Source organism: Chiloscyllium plagiosum, chromosome 3 (assembly GCF_004010195.1).
Source record: "Chiloscyllium plagiosum isolate BGI_BamShark_2017 chromosome 3, ASM401019v2, whole genome shotgun sequence".
Classification (NCBI taxonomy): domain Eukaryota; kingdom Metazoa; phylum Chordata; class Chondrichthyes; order Orectolobiformes; family Hemiscylliidae; genus Chiloscyllium; species Chiloscyllium plagiosum.
Window position 1 is genome coordinate 60,498,419 of NC_057712.1, and position 20,661 is coordinate 60,519,079.

Consider the following 20,661-nt stretch of genomic DNA (forward strand, 5'->3'; position numbering starts at 1 on the left):
CAATATGGTAAAACCTGCTTGATTTTCAAGCTACACATTATACACGAATCTAACTTTGACAGAAAAGGCAGGAATGATAACTGTATAATGATTTGGAAGACAAAGTTCCCATCTTCTCACTGAGCATATCCTTTATCATGTTGTGTGGCACTAGTGGGCGGCACGGTGGCACAGTGGTTAGCACTGCTGCTTCACAGCGCCTGAGACCCGGGTTCAATTCCCGCCTCAGGCGACTCTCTGTGTGGAGTTTGCACATTCTCCCCGTGTCTGCGTGGGTTTCCTCTGGGTGCTCCGGTTTCCTCCCACAATCCAAAAATTTGCAGGTTAGGTGAATTGGCCATGCTAAATTGCCCGTAATGTTAGGTGAAGGGGTAAATGTAGGTGAATGGGTCTGGGTGGGTTACACTTCGGCGGGTCGGTGTGGACTTGTTGGGCCGAAGGGCCTGTTTCCACACTGTAATTAATCTAATCTAATCTAAAAGATGAAGTCACTCTTGTCCCAGTAGACCACAAGACTGCTCTATCTATAGAGAGAAATGACTGGTGGTGGTTCAACCAGAGGGTCACCACGCTTCAGGTGAGGGGAGAGGTTAAGGAGAGTTCTTAATGGTAACTTAGAATGGCGACATCACTCTGTGTCACAAACCAGCCAACTGCGCTAACCATCTTCCTGTGTGACATTACTGCTGTCCAAATTGGGATAGATTCAAAACGGATCCAGAAAATCAAAATTGAGTGTTCATGAGGCACTGCAGGTCACCAGCACCAGCAACAGAATTATAATCAACCATAATCTAATTTAATGGACTGGTATATCCCTCACTTTACCCATCACAGGAGCATCAGCAGGTGTTCCAAAAAATTAAGTGTCAACCTGGAGACACTAAATGAAGGGCTACTTGGAAACCAAACAGAGGAAACAGCGTGTGATAAAGCTTAACGATCTCACAACTAATAGCTCTATTGTCCTGCCACACTCATTTTCATGTTACATGGTTAACAAGAGCAGGATCCATAAGTAACCAACTTGTCAATGATGCTCACACCTGTATAAATTACCAGAGCATTGGCAGTGGAAAGTCACAGTAAGGTGTTAGGATTGTCAGGTTTTATAAATGGTTATAACTTAAAATGTCTAGTCAATTTCAAAATAGAATGGAATTTGGGGTCAAGAGATAGCTAATTAGCATTTCTACCTGGATACAAAGCCCACATGATTTACAACGCCTTGGAGATAATCTTTGAGAAGGAAGAGTCCATTGGAAGCCATTGTATGATTAGATTGCAGGGGTTTTTCTTAAAGTATCAATGAACCTCACAGAAACGATAGCCTGCAAGATTCACAGGAACAGACAAAGGAGAAATACAGGCATCAATTTCTTTTTGTTCAACATGCAAGATATGTGTGGGAGCCTCCATGCTCAGATTGAAGAGACCAAGTTTGTGAAGGTTTAACAGAGCTGGAAGATTCACCTCACTTTGTCTAGAGGAAAGGACCTGCAATTTAATCCGCAATGTGAAAGTCAGTCCAGGGAGTAAAATGTATGCAGTAGAGAATAACATCATACTAATTCCTGGAGAATGTAGAGATTACTTAAGGGACAGAGTAAAGTCTAACTGTAACGGCGATTTTTCCTACAATCTGGGGTACAAGTTGCCTTTTGAAATAGTATTTAGTTGATGTGGATACTTCAGCCACTTATGCATTGACTGGAAGTCCAATTTCTTTTTTAAGGTTATCAGTTTCTATGGGGATTGGAAAACATGGCAATCCAATGTTGATTGGCAGATTTAGATGGCGCTTAGCATTGACGATGGTTGAGGGATTCATTATCAGGAAAAGAACTAATTAATCATTTTCTAAATGGAGGTACTGTTGGGTATTCAATGCCAAGATTGAAAATAAACATTGGATGTGCCCCTTCAGGAAATGAAATTTATTGGTTTCACGGGAGGAACTGCATGTTGCCTGATATATTCAGGCAGAAACAAATGTTCCTTTTCACTGAAAAGCACAATTGTGAGGTGGTGTGCTGGATAGAAGGAATTACAGAGGCACATTATTCTGATGTTTCTAACAGGCAGCCAAATTAAACGAAAAGCTTTTCTCTTTCAATTGGAGTGGTGCTAGATGGTATTAAATCCATACCTGTCTCCATCAGGGTGGTTGTTGGAATTGGTCATTTGGACAGCAGAACCACAAAATAACTCATGCATCCTCACCTCTGCCAGTCCATCACACTGAACATGCGACTGAATCCACTCCAGTCTGTCAGAGTTTTCCTTCTCACGGACACCTTCATTCACCTGGGAACATAGCTCCTCTGCCCGCTCCAATGCCAGCTTTAAATGGTTATAGTCTGCATGGATCTCTGGAGTGTTTTCCAAAATCTGCAGTCATTGTACAAGGAATTATATATTTGAATATCAGATCTTCTAGTAAATGTCCTTCTTTGATAGTATATTATCATAGGTAAAACTCAGTCTTTCTTATTGTTGCACTAACATCCTTTTGTAGAGTGAGTATTCCGAGAAACATTCCACAGAAATTACCCTTATATGATTCTTTTGTTAAAAATGAATGTGAAATTTGCTTATTGCGAATTTATTTTCCAGGTTGAAGTTGACTATCTATCCATCAATCTGCAAATCTGTCCTGCAGTATCTCTGAGTAAGTTCAAAGAGTTCTGATAAATTACCAATAGCAGTTTTTCAGATTCAGAACATTGATATACCCCAGATATGAGTAACTTAAGTCATCTGCTTAAAACACCATTTGAAGAAAAATATCAGCTTCCATCCCATAACCAGCATTTCAATGAGGGTAAATAGATACATGCATTATAACAAACATTAAGAGCTTATTACGTTCATTGAGCCAGTCATTTTTTCCCGGATATCAACCCATCTACCTACGCTTTCACAATCACTTCCCTTCTCTTAATCCTCTTACCTCTTAAATGCACTTTTTAAAATTCAATTCAGTGACTTATTTTATAAGCCATTATCTTCTGTTTAAAAACAACTTTCACCTAACTTCCAAATTTATAAAATTGTTGCTTTCTGGCACTTGTTTAGTTTTGATCCTGGAAAGCTATTTCTGTCATACATTTCTCCAGCTTGTAGTTACTCAATCTGGTGCCCTTATTTTGGGACAGAATAGTAAATCCACAAAAGTTGGGTATATGACACAGCAACTCACATTAAGAGAATGGACCCATTTGAGTAAATGCTGGGTGCCAGCTCTTGAAAATGATTTTGTTTTTATTCATCCATGGGATGAGGGCATCGCTTGCTTGGCCAACATTTATTGCCCATCCCTAATTGCCCAGAGGGCAGGTAAGAGTCAACCACATTGCTGAGAATCTGGAGTCATATGTAGGCCAGACCAAGTCAAGATAACAGTTTCATTTCCTGAAGGACATTAGTGAACCAGATAGGTATTTCTGTCGATTGACAATGGTTTCATGGTCATTATTAGACTCCTAAGCCTACATTTTTATTCAAATCAAATTTCACCATCTCCCACTGCAGGATTCGAATCCAGACACCCAGAATATTACCTGGGTCTCTGGAATAAATATCTAGCAATAATACACTAGACCATTATCTCCCCACTTATATATAAATAAGTGAATGTAAAAGCGAATCTTATAGAATGGGAAGAAAATAAATATAAAAAAAAAAGTTGGTTTAACTTGTGTCCTTAAGTTGGAGATGATCCTGCTGATGGCAATAATATTATGGAAAGTAAACTTACATAATACACAAATCTCAAATGTGTTTTAATATCAATGAAAGACATAAACAGTTACAATAATTAATAGCTTTAAAAGCACAGTATAAAATGCTGAATTGACTGAAAGTCTACTAATTTATTCTGCACCACTAGGAGTTACAAGAATAGACATTTTGTTATCTTACAAGAATGGACTTACATTTTTAATAATAAGTGGATACCGTGTAATCCTTTGCATTGGCTTCAATAAGAAACTAGATAGTGGCATCCCTTTACATCGCGGAGCAGAAGCCAATTTCTGTGGGGAGAAGAAGTTATTTAAAAGGATTAACACTCTAGTTATTTGTTGTGTCATAAACTGCACGTGCTGAAGTGAAACAGATAAACTAGGAACAGCAGGGGTCATTCAGTCCTTCTGACTGCTCTGTCATTAATATCTGATCTGCTATCTCAATGCCATTTTCCTGCTTTCTCTCCACATCGCTTGAGGCCTTTGGAATCCCTTTCTAGAATATATTCAGTGATTTTGGCCACTACAGTCTCTGCAGTGGAGAATTCTACAGGTTCACTACTCTTTGAGTGAGGAAATTATCATCATCTCAGTCTTAAATGGTCTGCCATACATCTGGTGATTGTGACCCTGTTTCTAGACTTCACGAACAAGGGAAAACATCCTTCCTACATCTAGCCTGTCCAGTCCTATGAGAATTTTATACACCCTAATCAAAACCTTTCTCACCCTTCTAACCTCCAGTTAATACAAGCCCAATTAAACTAATCGTTCTTCATAGATATCAGACTAGGGATGCGCTGTTGCATTCCCTCTATGGCAAGAATATCCTTTCTTAGGTTGGGAGATACAATACTCCAGGCATGGTCCCACCAAAGCCCTGTATAACAGCAGTAAGACATCCCCTACTTCTGAACTCAAACCTCTTGCAATGTAGCCTAATATACAGTTTGCCTTTCTAATTGCTCGCTGCATATCTTCATTGACTGATTACAAGAACAAGTGTATAACTTCACATTTAACCACATTATACTGCATCTGCCATGTGTTTTCTCACTCAACTTGTTTAAAACACCTTGAAATCTCCTTCAGTTTTCCTGACAACTCAAAATCCCACCCAGTTTTGATTTGTCAGCAGACTTGGAAATGTTGCATTTGGTATGTTCTGAAGACAACATAAGGAATCTATAAAGGGACAGAGATAGGTGAAGTGAATGGACAAAGATCTGGCAAATGGAGTACAATGTGAGAAAGTGTGACATTATCCACTTTGGCAGAAACAATAAAAAGTATATTATCTAAATAATGATAGGTTGCAGAGCTGAGATGCAGAAAGATATGGGTGTCCTACTGCATGCATATCTGCATATAAAAATAATGTTTGCATTAACATGATACTGAAAGGCTGAGGTTGGACAGATGGTGACATAACGGCAATGTCACTGGATGGATAATCCAGAGGCCACAGATGCTGCCAGACTGGCTGAGTTTTTCCAGCATTCTCTGTTTGTTTCAGATTTCCAGTATCAGCAGTATTTTGCTTTCATAAAAGCATATCAGCTGACTTAACTTTAAACTTTATAAATTGATTACAGGTAAGAAAGCATGCGTTATTGCCTGCAACTTAGATGACAAAAGCCAGGCTTACAAGGAATAGGTTTGCAATACTTATAAAATACCTTGGATCATTTTTTCAAAGACAAAGGAAAAAAAACATTTTTCCAAACCTTAAGATAATCTTTAAATTCTGGATCTTCATCGGTTTTCTGCTGAAGGATAGCTGCACCATTTAGCTGACAACTGCAAAACCGGATGTAGGCCTGCATGTGCGATAGTTCAGTAGCTAAAATGTCTCCTATCATCTGCACTGGCATCTTCTCCCCACCAGTCTTTTTCCTCACACGAAGTGCCCTATAACCGACGTTAACAAGAGTTAGGCATTTATCATATAACCCAAGGTAAACATGGCATGGATTCAATGGCCTCTTTTTGTGTCGAGATGATGCAATGACTTTAAACAAAGCAGAAATGCTAACCAAAGACTTTAAGGAAAAAAATTAGAAACTTCGTTTTGGGCTGACTACATTCTGAAAAGCCTTATCTGGAAATCTTTGAACCTTTCCAATTTTGCATGGAACATGGCAATTCCTGGTAAAGTACACACATCACCTACTTCAGAGACAAGATCTTCTGGTGCTCAGTCAAATGTGATGTTCATGAATACACTGTGAATTCATGATGGACTATTTCTATCCACGAATGCTCCCCCATATTAAAATCCTCTGGTCTAAATTAAAAGTTGCATTGAATGGAATTATCCTCAATAGCATTAATACTTCATTTCCCCATTCACACAAGCTCAGTTCCAACTAACGTTTTGCTGGAGTTGACCATGACCATTTGCAGCTTGACCATCAGGCGTTTCTACTGTGAGAACAAATTTGGTTCTTTTTCAACTTTCATGCAGATGCAACATAAATTACTGTACAGTACATTAGTCTGGGGTTCTGGATTACTGGGGAGTTATACACTTAATGGTAAGGTCCTGGGGAGTGTTGCTGAACAAATAGACCTTAGAGTGCGGGTTCATAGTCCTTGAAAGTGGAGGCACAGGTAGACAGGATAGTGAAGGCATTTGGTACAGGATTCTTTATTGGTCAGTGCATGGCGTATAGGAGTTGGGAGGTCATGTTCTGGCTGTACAGATCATTGGTTAGACCAATTCTGGAATACTGTGTTCAAGTCGGATCCCCTGCTATAGGAAGAATGTTGTGAAACTTGAAGGGGTTCAGAAAATATTTACAAGGATGTTGCCAGGGTTGAAGGGTTTGAACTACAGGGAGAGGCTAAAGGGTGACCATATAGACATTTATAAAATCATGAGGGGCATGGATAGGGTGAATAGTCATGGTCCTTTCCCTGGGGTAGGGGAGGTCAAAATTAGAGGGCATAGGTTTAAGACGAGAGCAGAAAGATTTAAAAGGGAACTATGGGGGAAACTTTATCATGTAGAGGGTGGTGTGTGCATTGAATAAGCTGCCAGAGGAAGTGATGGAGGCTGGTTCAATTATAAGATTTAATATGCATCTGGATGGGTATATGAATAGGAGGGGTTTAAGGCATATGGAACAAATGCTGTTAAGTGGGGCTAGATTATTTTAGGATATCTGGTTGATGTGGATCAGTTGGACTGAAGAATCTGTTTCCATGTTGACAACTCTTATGACATCACCACCATATCACTGCATCCCCTGGATACTGACTATATCTACAGCAGAAACTCAAGGCCAATAATTCTAACAGCATGAAAGAGTTGTTGCTCTAATTAATAAAATGTTCATGACTCCAAATCAAAGAACACACTCCATAACGAAAAGGAAGGCATTATTTGAATAAGACAAGATTCTCTGGCCAAAGATATTTGCACACTTACTTGTACAGCTTGGTGTTGGACATAATGAGTTCTTTCCAGTTCACAAAGATTGTTCCCAGCTCAGTTTCTGTTATAAGCCCAGATTCAGCCATTTGTTTCTGAAAAACCTACAAAAGGAATATCCAAGTATGTACTTCAAGCACACAAACAAAGATTAACTTTGAAGAATCAACCTCCTCTCTGATCATGTAACTCTTCATTTCTTCCAATAAATAAAAGCTGATGCCCACCCCTACAAAAAAAATAACATTTCAATTTGCAATTCGAGAGATGACTATTTTGAATAAAAGCAGATTGACACCACACAATGATGTTTGGTTGCAAAATGATATGAACTAGGCACTTCAAATCATTCCTTCATTTAAGTGCTTTAATAAACTGGTTTGTTACACAGGATTCCACTGTTTGATTGTGTGCCACCTCAGATGAGAGGGAGTTGCTCCTGGCTTCTCAGTTTTAAGCTGCTGCATTTTTGGATTTTTCCCTTCTTTTATCCTTTCCTTCAAGTTGTACTGTCTAATCATTATTAATAATTTTTACATAGCAGTATGATTGAAACTGTACTCAACACTTAAGAGTTTTGGAACATGACTCTTCAGTTAAACTTTTACACAATATATTGGTTACTTACTTCAGTCAGTGCTTACCTCTAAAACCAGCTGCAAATCATCCATGTACCTCTCCTCAGTCTGAATCAGTTCATGGATATAACCCTGGCGTTTTCTTTCTATAGGTAGCATGGTATCAAGGGACTGTAGATCAGCACACCCTGCAGGTTAATAAGATATTATTATTGACTGAACTGCATACAATATTTCAGTCTCCAAAAGCATTTTATAAAGCTCAAAAACATTTTACAAAGTTCAAAAGCCACCAACAAAAATGTACTTGTGTATCAAATGTCTTATGAATATTTTTAATTGACAGATCTTATTGAAATACAATGAATGACTTAAAAAAGATTACTCCTGCAGCTGATTGCTCATCTTCACAGGGACTGTAGGAATGTGTTTTCCAACTTATCATCCACTTCAGAAAAATGCACCAAAGGAAATAACAATTACTTTATTCTATTAATCCTTTCCTGAATAATTATTTTGAATAAGATATTTAGATTTTTACTTCGAAGGGAGCTGTTGGATAGACAGAAAAACCCATCTAGTTTCCTCATACATCTTAGGGAAGGAAACCTAACCTCCTTACCAGATATGGTTGACAATCAACTCAAATTTCACACCAAAGAGTTTGATTCTTACTTTGGCTCAGCAGTGGTGTCACAAGACACTCAGTACCATAACATTTTCACAAAGACACTGCAGCACTCCAATGGCAAAATCATTAAAAAGTAGGAGCAGGAAGAAGTAATTCAATCCTTCAATAAAATCATTTCTGACCTAATTGTGGCCTTAACTCGGTTGTCCTGCCTGTCCAAGTAACTCCAGGCTCCTCTGTAGATCAAAAATTAATCTAATTTATCCTTTAATATATTCAATGACCCAGACTCCATTGCTCTTGGGAAGTGATTTTTAAAGATTAACAACCCTTAGAGAGGAAATTCCACCGCATCTCTAACTTAAATGGGAGACACCTAATTTTTAAAGTGCATTCCTCAGTTCTACAGTCCCACAAGTGGAAACATTCTCTTAGCATTCATCTTGTCAAGCAAACTCCTTCTGAATCTTAAAATATTTCAATAAGATAACCTCTCAGTCTTCTAAACTCCAAAGTAAGCCTAACCTGCAAAATCTTTCCTTTAAGGAAAACTGTTTCAACACAAGAATCGGCCTAAAGATCCTGCTCTCAACTGAATGAAAATGGAAATGTTTCTCCTCTTAAGGAGACCAAAATTGTCTGAATCATGAACATAAATCATAAATTTATGGATGAAGGTATCCATCATACATGGCTGTGCCACTTCACTATGTAAAGGTTGAGAATCTATTGACTGACTATTTATTGTTTGTATTGCAACATATCATCCTAACACCATGAGCAAGTTCCTTTTATTGAATCCTTTTATAAATCCAAATACATTGCTGACAACTCTTTATCCACCATGTATGTTATATCCTCAAACCAGTTTCTCAAAGCAACTGGGGATTGGTAATAAGTTCTGTATTGTCAGCAAAATTCACATTATGAGAATAACTTTCTCCTTTATAGCATTATAGAAGTCAAACAAACTGAGCCTGTCCATCATTTGATGAGGACACTGCTAATCTGATTATTTCACATTCTCATTTTCCCGATAATCTTCCGCCCCCTTGCTATTGTCACTGCCCTTTGAGGAAGGGAGTTACAAGGATTCTCTGACCTTCACAGAGAAGAAGTTTCGAATCGCTCTTAAATGTCCTCCTGCCCTTTTTACAACTTATCTAATTTTCTGTCATCAGCAAATTTAACGATCAAATTTTGAGACCATTCATCCAAGTTATTTTTTATAAATTGTAAAAAAAGACTGATCCCTACAGCACACAACTCATTACACTTTGCCAATCTAAAAGTGACCCACCCTAGAAAGTGCTACTCTGTTTCCTGTTAACTAGGCGAAAGGGAGTATCGCAGATGCTGGGAGATTAGAGTCAATCCTCTTTCCTTGCCAATATATTACTCCTGCACAATGAGCTTTTATGTTCTGCAATAGCCTTATCAAATGCCCTATGAAATGTACAGTATAAGAGTTGGATAGAGCTCTCAAGGATAGTGGAATCAAGGGTTATGGAGATAAGGCAGGAACAGGATACTGATTAAGGATGATCAGCCATGATCATATTGAATGGTGGTGCAGGCTCGAAGGGCAGAATGGCTTACTCCTGCACCTATTGTCTATTGTATGGTCACAAGTTTCCCTTTATCCACAGTCCATTCCTTCCTCACAAAATTCCAGTAAATTGCTTCAAAACAATTCTCATAGAATCTGAAATTTTTGAAGCCATCCAATAAAGCAATATTTAAAGGCCATTCTTTAGAGCCAATGGTTTACAGTGCATCTTAGGTGCCCCATTCTCCACTAAAACTGTAAAGTAGTGGCGCATATATCTTTGCCATTTTATTTGGTCATTTTGGCTCTCACCATTTATGGAGATATTATTGAGAGCCACGTTATTTCACAAGCAGCCTGTTTAAGTATGAGGCATGTTTTCACCCCAAATAATTTCTGCCAGTTCTTAAATAATACAGCAAAGACGAGTCCACATGCAGACACTTTTTCTCATTATTAGCCATTGTTCCTGTACATCCAGTCCTTGTGCTGTGAAACATGATTTTTTTTCAAACAAATTATTTCAAGGGATATCTTTAACTACAGGCTGGAGGGATCAAAGATGAATCCCAAATCATTATTTTGATGCTTTTGTTAATATGTGGAGAACTTTTAATGTCTAAAGTATGAAAAGATGAGATATAAAGTAATAAACCTGCGCATTTTCCAGGTTTGTACAACTCTCAAAGGACGAGCTGGTTAATGTGTTAGATTTTGCAGCAGAACTGCATATAAAATAGCCTCAAGGTATTTCCCTACTGTAAGACTGACCATGGAGTACTTAATCAATATTCTGCCCATCATAATACTTAAATTTGTCAGTGGTAACTAGCGGTAGGTCACGGCCTCATTATGTGGATTGAAAATGAGTAATTAGGTTCAATTCCACAGGAATGACAGATAAGAGAAATTTCATCTAATCATTGCATGAGCTATTACCAACGATGATACACAGGATTTGCAGAAAATCTAAACTTGATAGTTTTTAACAGACAAGTAAGGTGCCGCATGAGAATGATCCAAAGTTACATTTCCATCTCTACTAAAAATACATGGTTTAGTAAACAGTCGTAAATGGGACAAAATAAATAAGCATAAAAATGAAACTGAATATTTCAACGATTCGTATTTGGCATTTTTAAGTTACCATAATTGCCATTTGTCACTGGACAGAACCAAATATCAACCTGACACACTGCAACATGCCATGAACAGTTCGGGTTCAAGTTTAATTTGCTCCTCAATGCCAGTAATTACGAACTGGGCACATAATCTGTCATCACAGAAGCCAACTTCTGACATGATAGGCACATTATGAAGATTTACATTGATAGATAAGAATATTTCCTTCCTCTTATTATGGTTATGGGATGATGAACAGTCTGTGAAATTCATTCGATACCAAATTGATTCATTCGGAAAGATTATATAACCTCCAATTGCAGACTCTAACTGTTGCTTAAATGATTCTAAGTGTTCACCTCTACCATTCTATCTTGAAGTCCAATCCATGTGTACATTACAGAGTGAGAAGAATTTTGTGCAATTAATTTTAGAATTATCTTCCATTAAAGCATTTTCCCTTCATGCTCCAGTCACAATAATTTGAAGTAATATATTCATTTCCCCATCGAATTTTATTTACAAATAGCACTTTTCAAGACAGAAAGCTACCATTTCTCCAATTGTCCCTAATAGTACAAACCTTTTATTATTTCAAATCAGTTGTGAGATTCTTCTCTGAGGTTTCCGGTGCGACATGGCATTCTCACAGTTTGGTGATCGGAACTGGACATATCATTAAAGTCTAAATATCACTGACTGATCTAAACGGACAGCAATGAAGTGAACTCAGTATTACCACAGGACCATTTTACTTTTTAGACAAGTAACATGGTGAGGCTGTTCATTCATTTGAAAATAAGAAAACTCAATAAATACTCAATTGCTATTTTAAATATTTGATTTTGAATTGCTACAAACGTCACGATGTAAAAAAGATTATCTTAAATTCCATATCTCAATACTTACCTTTTACTGCCGTAATCTTTGATGTTATCGCTTCAAAATCACTACAAGGCAGGATTATTCTTTCAGAGTTCCACATTTAATGACTTCCAAATCTAAAACAATAGACTAGTACCTTTAAAATCAATTGCTTAGTTTGATTGCATGTTTTGCAATTTAAATAACACAATTTGATGTGTTGTGAAGAAACATTAATTTATCACTTTAACTTAGGCATATAGCATTTTTAAAAAAAATTCTACTGCTAAGAAATATTCCATATGTTACATTCAAACATAACTGGGTACAAATTGACTTTACATTTTCTCAGTTTTCGGGTACTGAGCTTTACATGTTAAGGAAAAGGTTGGGTACTCTGCAACAAGTGCCCCACTTCATGACTCCTCAAAGCCTCATCATTAATAAGACGCACATCAGGGGCATGAGCGTTTTCTGAAGAAGGATCACTGACGTAAAATGTTAACTTTGTTTTCTCTCCACAGATGCTGCTGGACCTGTTGAGTTTTTCGAGCAAATTCTATTTGTGTTTCAGATCAGGGACTTTATGAGAATAGTTAACACTTGCCTGGAAGGATGAAGTCATAACATCTAGGAATGTCAATGTCATTTAGGATGGTTCATTTACCTAATCAGTATCCCTGGCTCTTGTTTGAGTATCCAGCATCAGCATCATAATGTGGTTATGGAAAGTATGACCTGTAACACTTCATTATATCACAGCTGCCTTGAAAGAACCGCCTTAATCTTCTTATGCAGCTCCTCAGCTAGAAGATGACTGGAGCTATTTAAGACTAAATAGCTACATACTGGATCTGCACACTGTGCAAAGGTAGGGCAGGCAGTGTAAGATGAAGTGGCAATGCTTAGTTATTTGGACCTTTCGTGCACTCTAGCCATTTGGCTTCTTTGATTGGCATTTTCATGAATGCTCCTCCTTCAGTTTAGATGGTTTTATCATAGAATCCGCAGTGTGGAAATAGGCCATTCGACCTGTTTCTGATCCTCCAAATAGCATCCAACCCAGACTCACCACTCTACCCATACCCTGCAGTTCCATGTCTAAACCACCTAGTCTGCATATCACTGAACACTAGCGGCAATTTAGCATGGCCAATCCACCTAACCTACACACGTATGGACTTTGGAAGGAAACCGGAACACCTAGCGGAAACCCATGCAGACACGGGAAAATGTGCAAACTCCATATAAGAGCTGGAATTGGATCTGGGTCCCTATTGCAGTAAGGTAGCAGTGCTAACCACTGAGCCACAGTGCCATACTGGATGCAAGGTGAATGTCAGCTCCAGCTGAGAGGGTTCCCAACGTCAGAGACAAGATCCATACTTTCCAGTTGCCCAACATTGATCTCAATAGTCAGGGGACAGTATTGTGTGGATGAGTAGGATGATAGAGCATATTTACCTTCCGAAGGTTTAGCCCAATGCTGTTCTCCTTTTGCATATGTCTCTATGAACGCATTGTTAATGGTTTAGGAGCTTGACCTGAGTATGCACATGGGCAAGCATAATTTCCGGAGTAACAGCTCCCTGGCAAAGGCTAAGATGGTCTTGGTTTTGGACCGGAGGTGATGTAGGCTGTATGCTTTTTCTTTGTCCTGCAGATTAGCTCCACTCCAAAAGAGATGGGCAATTTGTTGTGAGGAGGAAGGAGAAGAACACTAGATACCATGACACAGCCTTGTTTGGCCCCAGTTTGCACAGTGCTGGATCTGTTGGTGAAGATCATGATATGCATGTTGTCTTAGAACAATCAGGAAAACTTTCTAAGGGCAGCCAAAAATGAAGGGAACAATCTACTACCCCTCACAGTTGACGGTGTTAAAGGCCTCTGAGGTGGTAAAGAAGCCGTGCATTAAGGTTGCTTTTTCTCTCCACACTTTTCTTGGACTTCTGTTGTGAAGGTCAATTTCTCACTGTGCCTCTTGATGGACAGATTCCACATTGTGACCCCAGGAGCTTTTCAGTCACTGGGAGAAGTGATTGAGGAGGACATTTGCAATGCCTTCGCTGTGGTGGACATCATAGAGATCCTTCTGTAGTTACCACAATTAGGCTGGACCCTCAGCTTGAAGGTGTCACACCCATAGATTCTTAGATATCCTTGGCATTCTGTCCTCCTTCCAGGTGAGAGGAGATTATACATACAGACCAAGAATGCTTCTGTCGTATTTTAATATTTGGCAAGAATTCCACCTGGGCTGGTTCTCAACTGTTCAATGACCTTTATAATCTCATGCTGGGTTGGAGTTGAGCTGAGATGGTGCCAAGTAGCATGCTGTCATATGAGTTCAAAGGTACTCAACTAAATGGCCAAGGATGTGTTAAGGAGATCCTCAAAGTGTTCCTTCCAATAAGTGTTGGATGACTCTGTCCTAGATAATCATCATTCCATTAGCTTTCAATAGCATCGGTCCTGGGGCCACAGATATTCTTGATTGCATTGAAGAATCCACACACATCATGGCTAATGTCGACTTGCTGGATTTCCTGGACTTCTTCCACATATCATGTGTTATTTGGGTATTTTCTTGGACCTTCAACTTCATTTGTCTTTACAGCTGCTTTCTTTTCCTCGATGCTTCTTTGGTGCTTTGAACTTGGGAACACTTTGCACTTGCAATTTAGTAGCTCCTGGATCTCAAAGTTGTTCTCATCAAGCCAGTCTGTTATCTAGTGGAGAATCAACGAGTTTATGATGGATTTAAGGGCAGATCAGGTACTGTGGCTATTTTTATTTCCTGTTCATAAACCTCTGAAAAGCATGCAAGATGGACAAAAAGCAACCAGCAATGGAGTCTCCCTCCTAACAAAATGTCAAGAACCCAGTCTAGTCATAGCAATCACCCTATTTCACCAGAAACAAATGCAGGAATTCACTGTAAAACTTTTTCCCAAGGCTTGCTTGACTATGTCATTGTTTGACAGCAGGACTGTAAAGATATTCACATCACTCATGTCATGACAACTGCTGGTCTATTATCTCCATCAGCCTGGGCTAAAGTAGCCATGACAGCAGGAAATTCAATATTGTTGAACTCAAGGACACTGCAAAGCAATAGCTCTTCAGTCAGTGATTCTCAGTCAGCTTGGCAATGCTCAACGAATAGGAACAACAGAATGTCAACAGAAGCTTCATTCCAGTGACTTCTTGAAAACAAGAAAAATGAGTAATCAATGCAACGGGAAGACAAGGAATGTGACTTTTCAAATCACACAATATTCTGGCTTGGACACAATGCTTTTTGGCATCACTTAATAATTTCCTAATATTATAACAGGACCTCAATGGCAAAGGGGGGGTCTAACCTTCTCAGGAAATCTTGGATGGAAAATCAATGCCAACCATAGCTACATTCTAAGGACAAATATAAGCATTAATGCTGATCTATGTTTGTTGAGTGCTTCAGAGTTCCTCAGGTTCAATATCATTGGCCACTCCCATAAGTTAATCAATACGTTTTTAGCTGTCTTTTATCAAGGTGAGTGTAGTGATGGGAATGTCAACGGAAAACATCATGCAACCCTAGTTTGTAGCAAAAACTTTTATATGAACAAATTTATTGACCAATCAAATAGTGAATCAACCACGCTCAGCTCAAAATAAAGGTCTAAACGTGTGCAGCAGCTTTAATCCCATGTTTGCAATCCTCAACCAGACAGAATGCATAAAATATTTAGCTTCATTGTGGGGCTTTTTAAAATTATGATCATAAAAAATTAACGTGACCAATTCTTAAAATTGATACAGGGTTCTCCATTCACTTTCATATATTACAAAACCCGTTGTGAAAGCAACAGATTTGTGTCCCCCACAAACTTATGCTATCCACAATCCAAACAAATTTCAAAAACATCTAGATTTATTTGAATTTGCTTTAAATATTTTTTAAAAAAGCGAATAGCAGAAGCATTCATTGAACAAAAGCTATTGAGGTATTTTCAAATTATGGTGGAAAGAAAACATTTTCAAAAAATTATGCTTTTACCATGTGGATAGAAAACCAGTGGAATGGATTTGAATGGAATCAAAATTAGGCAGTTTCTACAACTGGTGTATGTTTTAGTCTCATTTATTGGCAAATGAAGGTGAAAATGATCTTCACATTACAACATTTTAGTGTAGCATCGACAGCACAATCTTTTGTGGAAAAATCTGAACTCAGGTCTGGCCTGTTATGTGCAGCTGAAGATGAAAGGCCCTATGATAGTACTTGCATAAGAGCAGAAGTTTTTCCACTGCCTTGATCAAAAGTTCATCTCCTAACCAAACCACTGGAAACACTTTCCATTAGATTTTGCTGTAGCAGGATAACAGTATCTTCTTTTAGTTTGACTCCCCCCGTTGCTCAAAACATTTTTACGCACTTAGCTGTTGAATATGAGCTGAATGTTGAGCAAGAAGAGTAGTAGTATTTGGAAAATGACATGGTTGTGAAATCAAAGTGGAAGCATTGAAACTGAAAAAGAGAAACAAAGCTTTTCATCTTGTATTCATCAGGACAATTACAGGTTTTAAATTGTCAGAACGATTTACAATATAGGAGAAAAGAGTTTATTTGGTTGGCAGATTGACTCTGACTGGACAACGTACCGTCACAGATAAAGCACTGGGAACTGCACACTCATCTTCCTCCTGAGTAATACAAAGAAGGTGCAAAGTTTTAATATATTACTTCTGTCTGTAGAAAATCGGTTCACACGTGTGAATCTTAATGCTTTACCAAGCATAAATGTGCATGTTGTGTTCTTGATTGATTATGGTAGCAAAGTGTTAAACAAACTCAAGATTGTTAAGCAAGAGCTGCTCAATCTCAGAATTTCATTCTGATTGGCAAACAAAATATTTCAGTATGACCTGCACTGTAAGACTATAAGACGTATGAACAGACATAGGCCATTTGACGCACCAAGTCTGTTTCACTGCTCAATGCAATCATGCCTGATCTGATAATCCTTAACACCACTTTCCTGCCCTTTCCCCTATAACATTTGATTCCCTTTCTGATTAAAAGTCCATCTTGAAAATACTTAATGACCAGTTTTGACAGCCCTCTGCATTAAGAATACCACAGATTCGTGACTCCGAAGAAATTCCTCATCTCTAACTTGGCGACTCATGGCTTTGATTATGTCTCCTGGTCCTAGACTCTTCCAAAAGGGGGAAACAACCCCATACATCTACCTTATCAAGACCTCAAGAAGTGTTTATTCTTTAATAATGTTGCATCACATTCTTCTTAACTGCAATGTACAGACCTAACCTATTCAACCTCCCCGTAAGAAATTCTCTGTATTCTCAGAATCAATCTTTTAAGCTCTCTCTGGATTGCTTCCAATATAAATATATCTTTTCTTAGATATGGAGGCCAAAAGAAAAAAAATCACAGTTAGAGATATGAACTAACTAGTGCTGTGTACAGTTTCAGCAGGACCTTTTATGCTCCATTCCCTTTGAAATAAAGTCAATATTTTATCTCTTTTCCCTATTATCTGTTAAAATTGTGTGCTAACATTTTATACAAGAGCAGGCCCAAATCCCGTGTTGCTGAAACTTCCGCAGTCTTTCTCCATTAATTAATATTCAGCTCCTCTGTTTACCCTGCCAATGTGCATAGTTTCACATTTTCCCAAATTATACTCCATCTGCTAAGCTTATGCCCACTCACTTATCCTGTCTACATCCCTCTGCAGACCTTTTGTATCATCTCCATCACTTGCCTTCTTACTTATTTTTGTATTACTCACAAACCTGGTGATAGTACATTCATTTTACTCATTAAGGTCATTAGTATATATTGTAAATAATTGTGGTCCCAGCACTGATCTTTGTTGCATTTTAGTAGTCACAGATTGCCATCCAAAAATAATGACATATCCTAACTCTCTCTTCTGTTAGTCTATTATATCTATTTACTATGCCTATTATGAAAAATCACAGGAACACATTTGATTCATTTAATCAAGCATTGGAACGTATGGTCTTTATTACACTGGCAGCAAGGTTTATACATGGTTCTCAACTGTGCAGAAGGCAGAATACTTTTATGACTGATAGCAGCATCCTTATCATCAAAAAGTACCATTTGCATCACCATTTCACAGCAGCAATGTGAACTGACTTGCTTAACCAGTTGTCAAAATTTTCTTAGGTTTTTTGTCTTTGAGGTTATTTGAGGTAGACTAGGCACTTTCTAATCTGAAAAAGCGCAGCAGGTCAGGCGGCATCCAAGGAGCAGGAGAATCAACGGTTCAGGCATAAGCCCTTCTTCAGCAATAATGCCCGAAACGTCGATTCTCCTGCTCCTTGGATGCTGCCTGACCTGCTGTGCTTTTCCAGCAACACATTTTCAGCTCTGATCTCCAGCATCTGCAGTCCTCACTTTCTCCTACTTTCTAATCTGAACTGGATGGTTTTTGATCCATTTTCAAGTTTATTTGATACACTGTGAAAAAATGTCTGGATAAGATAGCCCATGTCCTGCAGGATAGCTTTGATACATTCAATTCCTATGTCTAGCTTGCAAGACAAATAAATGGATAGGTCACCTTTTATAAGATCACTGATAAGGCCAATGGAATTGCACATGAAGGTTGATGAATCCCAATCAACATATTGACCAGTGAAGATAGCCACACGGTAGGGATTGGTAAATCGGCAGATTTTTCAACTAGCACATCGAGTGAAAGGTAGTGTGTGGAACCTTTCCTGTCTAAAGTCAACTTCAGCAGGACACAAATGGAAATTCTTACATGAGGTTGCAGATTCAGAGATATTACAAGTATAATCTTTGTATAAGATATATGCAAAGATTAGAAGAGTACAGCTTACTCCATCAAAATACATTTCTTATAGAAACTTAAAAGTACGTAAAGGAGCACTAGAGCTAGAGGGGATCTATGTAATTTATTATGATGTACATAATTTTCTCTTGCTTTCTCTATGTAATGCCTTGACCAGAGTCAACTTGACCACCAGTTAACAACTTTCCCTGCTGTAATATAAATTCATACGATTACTTGAAATCTGACAGTGTTGTGTTTGTCTTAATTAATGTAAGACAAAAAAAGCAGCATCTCTCTCTTTTCAGCAATATTCAAGTTCTGAACTACCAAGCAAATGAATGCAAACTAGAATACATGAATTCAAAGCAAGAGGAAGGAGGACTGGATTGAGATTAAAAAAACAATAAACGTGCAAGAAAATAACATTTTAATATCTAATCCTTTTAAAATTTCCAATGCTAATTAATATCTGAAGGAATATTTCTCCATATTTATAATACTCAATTTTCAGAAATAGACAGTTAAAATTCGAAAAGGTGCTGACACTTGTAAAGAAATGCAACTGAGTTACATTCTTATCGACCACACAGATACAATTTCACAGAATTCACTGCATAAAAAGAATGGGGCAGTCAAGCACCATTTCCAAAGCCAAGTAGCACAACTCAACCAGCAGCCTTTGAATATTGGCATTTATGCTTGCATAATTGGAAGCTCATTAGCCACATCATTATACTGACAGCAAAATCTGGTCTAACTCGTAATGTTTCTAATTTGTTATTTGTTAAGCCTGCTGTACACATATTCACATTTGGAGTGTAGAACAACACAGGGCATCCTGAATATGAAGGAAATGTATTCATTAAGTACAGCATAAAAGCTATTTTAACTCAGGCAATGGCATGGGAAACAACATCTAGCAATATGGGCTTTAAAACGTTTAGTGAAAACATAGATACTCTCATGAAGATGGTCACACATTTGACAACAACCAATGTACCCCCAATCATATCTCATTAGTTGATTTGAAGAAATAACTGAAGACTTAGAGATTCTGATTTCAACAAGTTAAGTTGTTATATCTCCTTAACTTTGGGATATGTCTTGATTTTTGAGCACCAATGGATCAACTTGAAATTGTCAGTAGTTATCACACTATTAAACTATTTCACAATCTGGCCATTTGAGATGACATCTCATTCCCCTCAGAATGGTCTTGGTGACAGTAAATAAAAATACTCTATTGTCAAATGGGTAACCTAGGTTGGAACTATTGGTTATTCAAAGCTACTGCGTGGAGGATCCAAACAATGTTTAGTAATTTTATCACTAAACATTAAGCAGCAAAAGCAATACAGTATTTCCAATCATTGAGCAAGAAAAGTGATAGTGATACTCTGCAACGCAGTGAATCATTAACCTAATCTTAATTCTGGAGTTTAATATAGGCTGATGATCTTCCAACTCAGAATTCAATCCAAATAGGTTTATATGTGTACCTTTTAAGCTGTGAAAAATTAAGTTTAATTCTCACTTGAAGGGATGGATGACGTTCTAGACCACTTTCATAAACTGAAGGAGCACAAAATGACCCATTAAACAGTCCTAACATTTAGACTAGATTCCACTAAGTAAAATTAAGGAGATGCCTCCCATTATTTTGGCACCAGATAAAAGCCATTTATATCATATTCCAACAGACCAAGTGGCAAGATTTATTTGCAAATCAAAACCATCTGCATTATCTCTTGAACATTACACTTGGCTTGCATTATTACCAAGTCCAATAGCTCAGAATTGGATTTTGTTTGAAGGAGAACAGGAGAATAAATATCAGGCGTTTAACCAGATCTAAACTGAAATAAAATCACCAAGTTCTTCGATGGT

General features: G+C 38.0%; 1 protein-coding gene across 6 annotated transcripts in view; it reads right to left on the reverse strand.

Annotated features, from left to right (window-relative positions):
• LOC122543943 (intersectin-2-like) overlaps positions 1–20,661 on the reverse strand; it is a 198,915-nt gene that overhangs the window by 17,528 nt on the left and 160,726 nt on the right. For all 6 annotated transcript variants that reach the window (XM_043682952.1, XM_043682942.1, XM_043682913.1 and 3 more), the window contains 5 exons: positions 7,830–7,951; positions 7,183–7,289; positions 5,477–5,660; positions 3,939–4,037; positions 2,224–2,391 (listed from right to left, as the gene is read on the reverse strand). In XM_043682952.1, coding sequence (XP_043538887.1) covers positions 2,224–2,391; positions 3,939–4,037; positions 5,477–5,660; positions 7,183–7,289; positions 7,830–7,951 — 680 coding nt within the window. The remainder of the gene's footprint in view (positions 1–2,223; positions 2,392–3,938; positions 4,038–5,476; positions 5,661–7,182; positions 7,290–7,829; positions 7,952–20,661) is intronic.